At 51.5% G+C, this 13,122-nt stretch overlaps 2 protein-coding genes across 3 annotated transcripts in view; one reads left to right on the forward strand and one right to left on the reverse strand.

Annotated features, from left to right (window-relative positions):
• Positions 1 to 1,430, forward strand: part of Mrc2 (mannose receptor C type 2) — a 54,311-nt gene extending 52,881 nt beyond the window's left edge. Inside the window, exon 30 of one of the 2 annotated variants that reach the window (XM_051178882.1) lies at positions 36 to 1,430. In XM_051178882.1, coding sequence (XP_051034839.1) covers positions 36 to 262 — 227 coding nt within the window. In that variant the 3' untranslated portion in view covers positions 263 to 1,430. The remainder of the gene's footprint in view (positions 1 to 35) is intronic. The other variant, XM_051178883.1, reaches the window with a different exon arrangement.
• A 7,332-nt stretch (positions 1,431 to 8,762) lies between these two features.
• Marchf10 (membrane associated ring-CH-type finger 10) overlaps positions 8,763 to 13,122 on the reverse strand; it is a 91,083-nt gene continuing 86,723 nt past the window's right edge. The window contains exons 12-13 of the mRNA XM_051178967.1: positions 12,739 to 12,781; positions 8,763 to 8,998 (exon numbers count right to left, since the gene is read on the reverse strand). Of these exons, the coding sequence (XP_051034924.1) occupies positions 8,943 to 8,998; positions 12,739 to 12,781 (99 nt within the window). The 3' untranslated portion in view covers positions 8,763 to 8,942. The remainder of the gene's footprint in view (positions 8,999 to 12,738; positions 12,782 to 13,122) is intronic.

Below are 13,122 nucleotides of genomic sequence, written 5' to 3' on the forward strand. Positions count from 1 at the left end.
TATGGCCTGATGTGCGTTCCCCATCGCTATCTCAGCAGCGCTTCCTGAGAACCCTGTGGTCCTGGTGATGGTGCTCATGGCTGTGCTGCTCCTCCTGGCTTTGGTGACCGCAGCCCTCATCCTCTACCGGCGCCGACAGAGCACAGAGCGTGGGTCCTTCGAAGGGGCCCGCTACAGTCGCGGCAGCAGCTCCGGCCCAGCAGAGGCTACTGAGAAGAACATCCTAGTATCTGACATGGAAATGAATGAGCAACAAGAATAGAGCCGAGGGCGTGGTCAGGGTGGGGCTGGAACTGGGGAGGCAGGGGCTCCGGGCCAGCAGGTCTCCATCACCCACCAGTTCAGTTGGTCTGTGGATGGCAACCCTTGGGAGTTTTACTGGGAGCCGGGGGCTGAGCTTGCGATGGGGTGGGAGTGCCCAGCCTCCCACAAATGCTAGGCTGAGACCTGGCTGAGCGTAGTGGGGCATTTCCCCTTTCTCCTGGTCCTGGGACCTTGTCACCTGGGCCTAGACCCTCGTGGTAACTGGAGGCAACATGAGGAGGGAAACAAGAGCTTATTTCTGCCTCTTTCTCCCCAGATCCCTGAGCCTAAGCCTGCTGACCCACAGCCTAGGACTCTTTCCTATTTGCAGGCATACAAAGCCTGCCCGTTCTTTAGGGCGGCTCTCTGTCGATTCTTCCTACATGGCTACATCAGCTGGCTCCTTACCCCATCCTTTTGCCCTCATGTGTTTTCTCATCCAGTGCCTCCTTCTGAGCCAACGCCCTGGGACTTGGGGTCCTCTCTCTCTCTCTCTCTCTCTCTCTCTCTCTCTCTCTCTCTCTCTCTGTGGGGGTCAGCTGTTGGGGCCAAGCATCTGTCAGTCCTGTGCCTGCTGGAATGGACCTAGGGCATGGCAGAAGGGGCCCAGGTGGCTCAAGTCTAAGAACCATGGCACTGGTGTGGTCTGTTGGAGTGGAGATGGGACCAGGGAGGGACACCTTATCCACTCAAGGGGTGTCATCTCCTGCTGGTCGGGGGAGGGCTCTGTCCCTGAAAGAGTCCCCTGTGGGGACCAAAATAAGTTCCCTAATGTCTCCAGCTTCGGGCTCTGGTTTGGAGATGGGAAAGAGGGTTGCCAGGGACCCTGAAAAAGCAGTAGCCTAGGACAGCACCAGGGGCTACCTGCCATCTGCTGTGCCTAGGGGAACAGCTCCCAGCTCCTGGAGCTGCTCAACACCTTTTCAAGAGGAGGGACCCAGCCAGGATGGAGAGCACCAGTCTCCGTGTCCCAATGCAGGGCAATGTGAACAAAGCTCAAAGACACAGACGCTCTATTGTAGTTCTTGATTTTCTAAATGTGCTATTATTGTTTTTTTTTTTAAAAAAAGAAGAAAATAAAAAGAAAAGCAAACAAATAAAATACCTTCCAGAGGCTTGAGATATCAGTGTTCCTAGTCTTTTGTCATCCCTATCCCCATGACCCTTTAGAGATAAATGACAGCTTTGCAGCCTCTATCCTGTGGTTTCTGTAGCCTGTTTTGCCTCTGAGCTCTTGGGAACACTTCCTCTTATTACTCTTCTGGTCCTACTCATTCTCTCTGTTCTTGGAGATCATGGGAGCCAGGTCGTTCCTGCCAGTAAGCATATGAACTTAGGCCACTGAGCATGAGTAGGTGCAGAGGACCCATCTCCTAGGGTTGGGCTGTTGGGAGGATGCTTAAGGATGAAGGAAGAGTATCCTCACCAAGTACTTTTGAGAGCATACAGTAAGCACTCCATAAATTGTGTGTGTGTGTGTGTGTGTGTGTGAATGTGTATGGTGAGTGTGTGTGTGACTGTGTGTGTTTCTCTGTATATGATGTGTGTGTATGGTGAGTGTGTGTATATGGTGAGTGTGTATGATGAGTGTGTGTATGGTGTGTGCGTGTGTCTGTGTATATGGTGAGTGTGTATGGTGTGTGTGAATGTATGTGGTATGTGTGTGTGAATATATGTGGTGAGTGTGTGTGTGAATGTATGTGGTGTGTGTGTGTGAAGGTATATGGTGAGTGTGGTGTGTGTGTGTGTGTGTGTGTGAAACAGAGAGAGGATGACTGCAGCATGCATGTGGAGGACAACTTGCAGGAGTCAGTACTCTCCTTCCACTATGTGGGTCCGAGGGATCAAACGCAGGTGGTCAGTACTGGCAGCAAGCATCTTTACCTACTGAGCCATCCTGTTAGCCCCCTGCTGTTCTTTTCTGGGCTGGACTTTGAGGAGGGTCCTAGTCCAGCCCTGAGTGGCATTTCCTCAGCACCCTCCTCTCAAGGCTATCTGTCATACCTGCCTTCTGCCTGCTAGGAGTTCCCGTTTTCCTCTGTACTTGGATTCAGCAGGTGTTTGAGCTGGAAACACTTAAATGAAAAGGGGTGTAGTGAGGGGACAGTGAATGGACTAAATGGGGAGGGAGAGTAAGCCTGCAGGAGAAGGGAGGTGCGGTGTAAACGCCTGGGCCAGGGGAGGAGTGGAGGGTCCCTGCCGTGCCATGTGCCATTTGCCGGGACCAACAGGATGACAGAAGGAGAGTCTGGGTGGGTAAAGACCGGGGTCAGTGGGGCAGTGGACATTGTGGAGAATGCTGTAAGGGGGAAGCGGCTAGCCTGACCTTTAACACAATGGTTGTGACTGGGGTAAGGGACAGAGACAATAGAAGGGAAGTGGGGGATTGGAAGCAGGAAGGCCATGCCGAGGAAGCTCCTGTAATAAATTCGAGCCTCAGAAGAGGGTGGGTGCTTTGGCCAAAAAAATGATAACCACAGTTAAGGCATCATGTGTTCTCAGACTTGCCCTGTTCATGACTTTTCACATCTTGGTTCTACTTTTTCTGAATAGGCAGTGTGGTCATGTGCTTCAAAGCCCAAAGGATAGAAAAGGGTGTCTAAGGACACACATTGCCCACTCTCGCTCTCCCTCATTCCCCACCCCCACCCTCCCTGAAGACTGCTGCCCTGCTGCTTTCCATGTCTCTTTCCAGTGTTTGTTTCAAGGTGTGTGTGGCGGGGGATGGGGGGTGGGGGGAGGGGGAGTGCTGGATTTGCCTGGGGGGCATCAGCTGCTCTCTGGGGGATCAGGAGTGCTGCAGGCTTCCCTCCAGGACTGCAAGATGAAGAGAACTACTTCCCGAGTAGAAGCGCCCTGCCCTGCAGCTCCAACAGCGAGACCCATGGGAGGTGGATAGGCCAGCCACTCAGGAATGGGAACCCTAACCCAAAGTAAGGTCCTTAATGATTAACCCACTTTACCCTCAAGTGATTTGTTCTCCAAACTGAGGCCAGAAGAGCCCCTTTGTGAGTCAAGTACTGTGCCATTGGCCATGGCTCAGGATTGCTTGACAGCTGCTGGGAGCCACTGGGGCCACAGGTTCCCCTTGGACACTGCTGACCCCCGTCCTGAGAGAGAAGAAAGCAGAGTGGTGAAAACCACTGTTGCTGGGGTCTGTCAGGTCATTTGAGTAGCTGAAGGGATGGTGCCCCCAAATGTCCAGGGTCTCCCAGGGGTGGTGTTTGGCATCTATTTTCTGGAGTGAGAGCGCGCACATGATGTGTGTGTGTGTGTGTGTGTGTGTGTGAGAGAGAGAGAGAGAGACAGAGAGAGAGAGCGAGCATTTGACTGGGTAAGCAAGCCAACTGACCCAACAAGCCCCAGGATTCTGCCTAACTCTACCTCCCCAGGGCCATAACTATAAGGACTGCTGCCTTGGGGTTTTATGTGGGTGCTGGGGAGCCAAACTTGGGTCCCTATGCTTGTGGAACAAGCCCTTACAGAAGCGACTCCCCCAACCCTGACAGGTTAATCTCTCTCTCTCTCTCTCTCTCTCTCTCTCTCTCTCTCTCTCTCTCTCTCTCTCTCTCTGTTTTTTGAGACAGGGTTTTTCTGTATTGCTTTGGAGCCTGTCCTGGAACTTACGCTGTAAACCAGGCTGGCCTCAAACTCACAGAGATACACCTGCCTCTGCCTCCTGAGTGCTGGGATCAAAGGCATGCACCACCAATACCCAGCTCAATTTTTCTCTTTTCCTCTGGTAATTGGAGTCTTGCCAGAGCCCACACTCACAAACAACTTTGTCCTATAGCAGTGTCTTAGGCCCTGGGGCTCCCGAGCCAGCAGGTTCTCAGCCTCCCTGCTGGTGGCCCTGTCCAGTGCCAGTGTCCAGTTAGGCAATGCTCCTGTAGTTCTCCGAAAGATCAGGAAGAAGGATCTGGGCCTGGCCACTTGCCCTCTGGCTCCTGGGCAGTTCTGGTTCTGGTTCTGGGGCATGTGACAGAGCCTCCTATCATCTGGCAGGGTTCAGTTCAATAAACTCAAAGCACCTCCTCTATGTGCCAGGCTCTTTGCTGAGCCTGCTGAGTGGCAGATGTCCTGAGACCTGTCCAGGCCTGGGCAAAGGGCATTGTCTACCAGGCACAGAGCCCAGCCTTCATTTGAAGGCCTGAACTGGCCCAGCTTTGGCCACCTGAACATTCAGTGACAGCTCAATGAATCCATGAATGAACAGGAAGGTGGGGCAGCTCTCCAGAGAACAGTATTCTCCCAACCTCCTATCACGCCAAAGATGGCCCCCTCCCAGGTACCCTGGCAGAGCTGGACTGGCCCAGTGGGCAGCTCTCTGAGGCCACAGGGGCATGGAGCCAGACAGCCTCACCACATGGCTATCTTGGAACAGAGCTGCCCAGACCTGGGCCAAGCTGCCTAGAGCAGTAGGGCAGGAGTCTCTGGCAGATACAAGTAAAGAACCAGCATTGTGGGGGAGACCAGTAAGGAAGACATTCAGGGAAGGAAGGAGGGAAGGAAGGGGGTCAAGAAAATGCGGAGGGGCCATAGGGGTCCAGCATGAGGTGGAAGGGACCAGACCTCCCTGCAGGCCTGAGTTTTCTCGGAGAATGCTGCCAAGGGGCCCCAGGAAAAGGCTGACTTCAGTCTTCTGCTCTGTCCCTTAGGAAGCAATTCCATTGAGGGGGAGGGGGGCTAATCTTAACCCTTCCCTGTGTGGAAAGCAAGAAAGAGTGAGTAAATGGCAGGCTGTTTATGTGCCAAGTGGCACCAGGGTTCAAGGCTATGTATTCAGAGGAGCCAAACACTGGTTTCTCTTATCAGCCGGTGGAAGACTTCAGATGCAGACAGGGCATCCCAGTCAGTGGTACTTTTCTAGTCCCATCCATGCTGTCACTTCTAGACACCTGTGAGGTCTGTGGGGTGTCTAGCTGTGCAGTGGAGGTGGGAGACACCTGGCTCTGTCACTGTGTCTCCCTGTTCACTTCTGCAGACTTGCACTAACTGGAATCTGGGGAACATGCATGGTGTCCTCCATGGTAAGGACAAAATATTAAGCACAACCTTCCCTTGCTATCAGGCTGCTGCTGTCTACATCCAAGGATGTCTAAGTCCCTTGTATAAGATATGTTACATAAATACTATTCTACAGAGTGTTCCATGGTCTCCATTCGCTCATATGCATTAAATAATTGCTAGCATATGTGCTCTCCCTGATCAACAGCCTTCTCCTCCATCTTGGTCCCTCCTAGACTCCACAAGCCACCAAAAGTTCTTTATTGTCTCTCTCCTCTCTCCAGGACCTTTCTTCCCCTCCCCCTCCCCCTCCCCTTCTTCTAATGTTTTGCCTACGTATATGTTTGTGTACTACCTGCATGCGTGGTGCCCATGGAGGCCAGAAGAGAACATTGGGTCCTCTGGAACTGGAGTTAGAGATGGTTATGAGCTACCATGTAGGTGCTGGGAATTGAACCCTGGGCCCACTGGAAGAGCAGCCATCTCTCCAGTCTTCCTTCCAGGAGCTCTTCGCTGCACCCTTTGCGGCTGGGAGCTCTGTACTCCCTGACTGGAGCTACCTTTTCTCTTTGCAGCAGATCACAGGGGTCAGGTGCACGGCTTTGTTGAACACACTTAGACATTATGTTACTTGAGCCCCTGAGGGTAAGTTTCCTCCCAGGCAACATGAGGTTAATAATACAGGCTGATTAAGGGTTACAGAGACATATCAAGGGCTTAGTTATCCCCGGGTCAGTTCACAAGAAGTGCTCCATAAGTAGAATCCACAGGCTCACATTACCTTGATAAGACTTTTTCTGTATAGCAAACCTTTGTCCCAGTGAGTCTGGGCTCCATGCCTCCTCCCTGCTCCCTGCTTTTTTTCTGAGCTGTATTGCCACCATATGTATTTATTAGATATGATGGATAGTTTGTCTGCATATATGTCTGTGTACCACATGCATGCCTGGTTCCCACAGAGGCCAGCAGAATCCAGAAGAGAACAAACAGCAGATAGCCTGGGACTGGAGTTGCAGACAGTTGTGAGACGCCATGTTGGTGCTGGGAATTGAATCTGGGTCCTTTGGGCAAGCAGATAGCACTCTTACCCCCTGAGCCATATCTCTAGGCCCTATATAATTTTTTTAGTGCCTTGTCCCCTCCTCCATGGTTTTCAGTACCAGTTCTTGAACAAATCTTCCATTTAAAAATGCAGTTGAAGAAACAAAGGCCCATTTTTCTGCACAGCTGGAAGCTCTGTGTTTGAACCTAAGCACTTGGAACTTTGAGTTCTAGTTAAACCATGGAGCTATTGCCAACTTCAGCTGTCTAGGATCTACTAAAGAGCAAAGATGTTCACCTTTATCTGTGGTCTTGGGTCTTGGCAGCTTGGCTGAATCCATTTTTTATTCCAGGAGTTGAATCACTTTGTTTAAATGGAACTCATCAGAGGAATGGGTCGAGATTTGGGTAGCCCAGACTAGTTTCCCTAAAACTTCATTGCTTTCATTATTCATTTCCAGGCTGCAGTGTCTCATCCTGAGCCTGCAGGAAAGAGCCAGGCTGGGAATCAGGGGCTGTCGTGGGGTCTTGAAGGAAAGAAGAAATTTTTTTGGTCTAAATTTTGTATATGATAACACGATGAACCCATTGTTTTAGTTAGGGTTTTATTTCCATAAAGAGACACCATGACCATGGCAACTCTTATAAAGGAAAATATTTAATTGGGGCTGGCTTACAGGTTTAGTTCATTATCATCATGGAGGAACTGTCATTCTAGTCCCAAGGGATTGGATTCCTTGTTCTGACCTCAGTAGGTACCTAGCACATGTGTTGCATAATACATGCATGCAGGCAAAACTATGTATTTAAAATAAATCTAAATAATTAAAAATAAATGGGCTAGGCAGCGGTGATGCCTTTCGTCCCAGCACTCAGGAGGCAGAGGCAGGTGGATCTCAAGGCTAGCCTGGTCTACAAGGTGAGTTCCAGGACAGGCTCCAAAGCGACACAGAGACCCCCCGTCTCGAAAAACCAAAATGAATAAATAACTGATGGGTTCATTGTGGTGCTATCACATGCACACACATAAATGTATTCATACTTTTTGTTCTTATTTCCAGACTGTCTTCCACTGTCTGTCTCTGGTTTTTGACAGGGTCTTACATAGCCCAGGCTGACTTAGACTATGTAACTAAGGAAGACTGACCTTCAGGTCCAGCTGCCCTCACCTCTTGAATGCTGGGATCGCAGACAAGCATAATCACACATCATTTATGTGGTGCAGAGGATGAGCCCAGTGGTTTTTCCGCATGCAAGGCAAGTGCTCTATCAACTGCGCTATATCCCCAATCCTTGTCTCTCCTCATTTTACCTTTCTAGTTTTCCTCCTTTTTCTACCGTGTCCTATTTTTGAGGACACTTAGGGATGTACAAGGATCATAATCAGGCAGTTCAATGAATTTGGTCAAATATGTCATTCTGTAACTGTCACCATGTAACTGCTCTATGACTTTCCTCACCTCTAGTCCCTGTTTCTTTTTCGTCTCCCAGAGTTCACAGATCTGCTTTCTGCCTCCATAGTTTTGCCTTTTCTAGAAATTACATACAAGCAGAATGATAGGCTACGTGCTTTCTTTCACTTAGCTCACATCTTTGAATGCTACTTTCGCCTTCCCACCATTTTTTGAAAGCCTATTTTTGTCTCTTTTTTTCCTCTCTAGAATTTTTGTTTTGTTTTTCAAGACAGGGTTTCTCTGTGGCTTTGGAGCCTGTCCTGGAACTAACTCTTGTAGACCAGGCTGGTCTAGAACTCACAAAGACCAGCCTGCCTCTGCCTCCTGAGTTCTGAGATTAAAGGCATGCGCCACCACCGCCCGGCCCTTCTCTCTAGATTTTTGAGACTGGGTCTTGATATATAGCCCAAGCTGGCCTCCAATTTATAACCCTTCTGCCCCAGTGCTGAGACGGCAGGAGTCTACCACCAGGCTTGGCTAGCAATCTCTTCTCTTCCTTCATGCCCTCCACCACCCTACATAACTTCCCCACTATCCATCTCTCATTTTTTAAATCACCCTACGTCTCATCGGTCTGATTCCTCAGATGCAATGAGTACATGCCCACAACTGGTCCTAAATGGGACCTAACTCACCCCAGCCCATGAGAACCTGAGATGTGTCAGACTCTGGGGGTAGGCAGCAATTAGAAACGAAATGGGGTGAGAGTGGGCTGTAGCTCAAGGCTGCCAGCCGAAGGGAAATAAACACAAAGCAAATGGGAGAATAAAGTCAGTTTACTGAATGCATGGCTCCACACCACTCAGGGTGGGCTGAGGCCTGAACAGAGGCCCTCAGCAGTGGGAGCCCAGGCTGCTGGGCTGCCACAGTTGCTGGCTCCACTTGGGCTGCTGGACTAAGGGGCTGCAGCAGGAAAGCCCACTTGGGGCTCGGCTGTTTTGCCTGTGTTGGCTGGGACGAGGTTGGTCCCTCTGTCTGCCCATGGATGCTCAAGCTAGACCCCCGAATGGCGTGGCACAAGTCAGAATGGTAACTGAGAACACACTGGCTTCAGTTTCAGTAAAGAGGAGGGAAGAAGGGAAGCACAGGGGGCGGAGAAAGGGCATCTGGGTGGAGAGGTCTCTGCGGCACTCCTCACTAGATGACCCGGCCTGGGTAAACACTGCTTTCATTACCATCTCCCGACTCGGAACCTAGAAAGCAAGACAATCTCTCAGGTTCCAGGGCCACAGCAGATTTCAGGATCTGCCACTTGGGGCCTGGCACCACTGCCCTTCTTTCTCCCACTCTGGCCCCAGTGGCCACACACACTCACACACACACACACACTCACTCACACACACACTCATATTCACACACTCACACACTCATATTCACGCACACACTCACACACACTCACACACACTCATATTCACACACTCTCACACACTCATATTCACACACTCTCACACACTCATATTCACACACTCTCACACATTCTCACACACTCACACACTCACACGCACACACGCACACTCACATTCACACACTCACACTCTCACACACTCATATTCACACTCATACACACTCACACACTCACACACGCGTATTCACACACTCACACACACTCATATTCACACACTCACACACTCATATTCACACACGCGCGCGCTCACACACTTACACACTCACACTCATTCTCACACACTCACACACATATTCACACGCTCACACACACTCACACACACTCATATTCACACTCATACACACACACTCACACACATACTCACACACACTCATATTCACACGCTCACACACACTCACACACTCATATTCACATTCACACACATACACACTCATATTCACACACTCACACACACACTCTCTCACACACACACACACACACACACACACGGAAATGGAATATGGAACAGCATGGAGGAACAGACACTTTAATCTGAGGCTGGAGAATCTCCAGACTGCCCACACTATGGCTCAATCTGGGTCTGGGGCAGCTGGACGGCAGGCTGCTCTATGAATCTATTTCAGCTGTCTCCACCGGCCAGTGACGTGATAAAGTTTGTAAGCCTTCTCTCAGGATGAGGTTCCCAAGTTAACTACTGCCTAATGTGACTAGGGGTGTGTGGTGTGATGGCAAGGAGCAGGGCAGGGTGGTATGGGGGTGTGTGTGGCAAATGGGACAGGAGAAGGGTTCCCTTCTTGGGGAGATTCTTCTTCTAGATGCTTCTTTTTGTCTTGGTTTGAGGAAGCATCCCCAGACTAAGTGGGAACACTTGAAGATGTGCAAGGAGCAGTGACACCTCGGCACGCATACCCGACCCTCTTATCCCTGGCCACGCATACCCGACCCTCATCCCCGCTTCTGGTCTCAAGGAAGCCCCAGCTACTCTGGGTGTCCCAGCTTCCTCACCCACGCTGTCCCAGTCGGCTCTCCTGCGTTCAGTTCATCACCTGTGTGCATATCAACAGGTGATGGGTGCGTGCTCTTCCTGGCCTTAGTCTTGGCTACAGTCAGTCATTTGTGCCAGCTGGGAAGCAGCTATCAGAGATGCTGGGTCAGGAGCCTTGTGACAGGTTGGCTCACACATCTAAGAATCCACCTAAGATGCCCTCACCTCAACGTTACTGGTGGGGTCTTTGGTTCCGAGAAAGGGTGCCCAGTGAGGAGGCTGGGGTGGGCACCACCGAGCCACAAGGCAACTGGCGCCTTTGATGTCACCCTTTGTGCCCTGATGCTTTGTCTTTTCTCTCTGTGTTTACCTGGACTTAACTGGGGTGGCAGGTCACAGCTGTGACTCAGTGCCGGAAGGCCATATTAACCAAATGCTGCCAGCCAGGTGAGTCATGCCAGGCTGTGAGGGCCAAAGAAGAGCGTGGCCAACGGGGAGGGCTGGCCTCCTCTGGCTCTGCTTCTGGTGCTTTTGTCTTGATAGTGGCTTTGGCACAGAGACAGGGTAAGGGCTGCCAGTGGTCAATCATTGAGGGCAGTGTGTTGGTCCCATTGTCCTGGGCTCTGCACAGCCTGCTGACTCCCCAACCTTCACCCCTCCCCCACCCCAGTATCTGGGGAGTGTATAGGAACCTGGCCTGTATTTCCAGGAAAGAACCGCCTGCCCCACGGCCTGCCTGATAATGGTCGATTCTGGAGAGAGGCCGGCTCCCAGCGAGTGAGAGAGAAGCAAATCCCTTTCCTTCTCGGTGGAGGCTTATTTATGTTGGTGGCAGTTGAGACAAACGCTCAGGACCTCACTGTACAATGTGGGCTGGCTTAGAACTCGCAGCAAGTCTGCCTGAGCCACCACGCTGGCAGGTCGATATTCCTTTTTAAACATTCTCTAGGGAGATCAACCTGCTGTGATGTAGGCTTAGAGTCCAAGGCTGCTTTTCCGGTCCTGATGCAGTGCACCGACCCTGGGTCTGGGGGAGCCCTCCCTGGCTGCAGGACTCAGCGGTCGCAGGAGGCACTAGGGGGCGCCCCTGTCCAGCTGAACCCTCTTGGACGCGCCCGGCCTCCCAGGCTCCGAACTGGGTAGCGCTGCGGGCGCCTCCGAGGCGGGGCGGGGCGGGGTCCCCGGGCGGGCGACCGGACCCTCGGCAGGTCTCTCAGCTGGGGACCGAACCCTGCTGCCTGTCACTTCCCTGTAGGAGCACGAGACCCTCGCAGAGGCCACGCTGATAACCCGTGAACAGAAGCCAGGCCGAGGTGCGGTCCCCGGGAAGCGGTGCGTGAGGGCGGCGACACAAAGGTCTTTTAGACACCGCATCGCCGCCTTCCCTGCTGCACACAGGCAGCAAGCAGGAGTCTGGGGACTTCGCTCTAGGGGGCTCCAGGCCGTCGGGCAGGCTGGCTTGGACCCCACAATCGCGCGGGGATTGGGGCTCCAGGAGCTCCTTTTGTATAGAGAAGAAAGGGCCTTTCCCATCACTGAGCACCGTGAGCCTGGCTCCCTAGGATTGCGTGCCCAGAATAGCAAGCTGGCTTCTCTGGGGTTGCAGTCGGGGCCCCACCCTGGGGAGCTCTGGACTGGTGCAATGTCTCTGCTGGCCAGGTATTTATTTGTCGGGGGCGGGGAAAGGGCCCACAAAGCATCCCCGCAATGGGCTGCATCAACCCTGTCTGTGGATTGTGATTGTGCGTGAAAGACACATTCCAGAGCCCCGCCTCATCGCTGGAGTGGAATCCGTGGGAGGTCCCAGGAACCTGTATTTAGGGTTAATGTTGATGCCAGCGTGGGAGTCATTCTCCTAAGCTTTCAGGGCAGGGCAGGTTGTTGTAAAATTTCTCCTCCAAGGACCCAGAGACCCAGTTGTCACATCCCTCTATTTCCTGCGACACTTACACTCTCTGTGGATAGTGTCTGCCTCTGCGCCCTCTGCTTGAATTAGGCTCATTTTCTCCAGGGAGAATTTCTGTGGTATAAGGAACCTGTCTAAAGCAGGCTGGAGACCTGTTGGCTTTGTTCAGCCTCTGAATCCCAACACTTGATGGTGTCCAATGGAATCAAAATCCATTCAAAACACTTGCTTGTCAAAGGAATGTTCTCTCTGGTAATGGCTAACCAACCTGCTTTTAGGATCTGGGAAGGAAAATCCCAGACAGGATCCCCAGGATCCCGGCAGGAAACAAAAACAAAAACAAAACAACAAACCTCATCAAGTGCTGAAAGCCAGAGGGTCCTATGGAGGAAAACACTCGCTTCCTCCTAGCTGACCCTTTCCCTTGGTTTCAGGATGAATTAAAATTCTTATCTGCTCCACATCCAGCCTTCCTGATTGATTGTTAGTGAAGGCTAGAGTTTCCCAAGCTTTGTGGGTTATTTTTGCCTCTGGGTGGTGGTCATGACTTCCTTCCAAAGTATCAGGTTCAACACAGAAACAGAAATGACTTAGACACCCTTAAAGGGGTCAGGGTAGGATGAACCCCCAAACCTACTTTCATTTTCTTCCGGTCTGGGTTGTGGGTAATTTCTTGACAACTATGAGAGAGAACACAATGAGACATGAATTGTTTACAATGCAATTGTGAACAGACGTATAACTCCCTAGCCTCAGAATGTCCTAGGGCTGACTCCCTTGTCTCACCAAGGTGCCCACAATTAGGGCTGGTAGTCTGTGCTGATGGAACTCAGCTTGTCCCAAGGACAGCACAGTGATAACCCGGGTCACCTTTGCTGTTTTGGGGCTTCTATATTTGGCAGCGCGAACAGATTTGCTTCCTTTTAGCAATTGATCTGAATAGCAGAATCCCTTTCTGATGGGCCCAGCACAATTTACAGGCTGTAGGGGGAGGAGGGCTGTGCTAATGGGCCACTTGTCT

The sequence above is a fragment of the Phodopus roborovskii genome, unplaced genomic scaffold, assembly GCF_943737965.1.
Source record: "Phodopus roborovskii unplaced genomic scaffold, PHOROB, whole genome shotgun sequence".
Taxonomy (NCBI): Eukaryota; Metazoa; Chordata; class Mammalia; order Rodentia; family Cricetidae; genus Phodopus; species Phodopus roborovskii.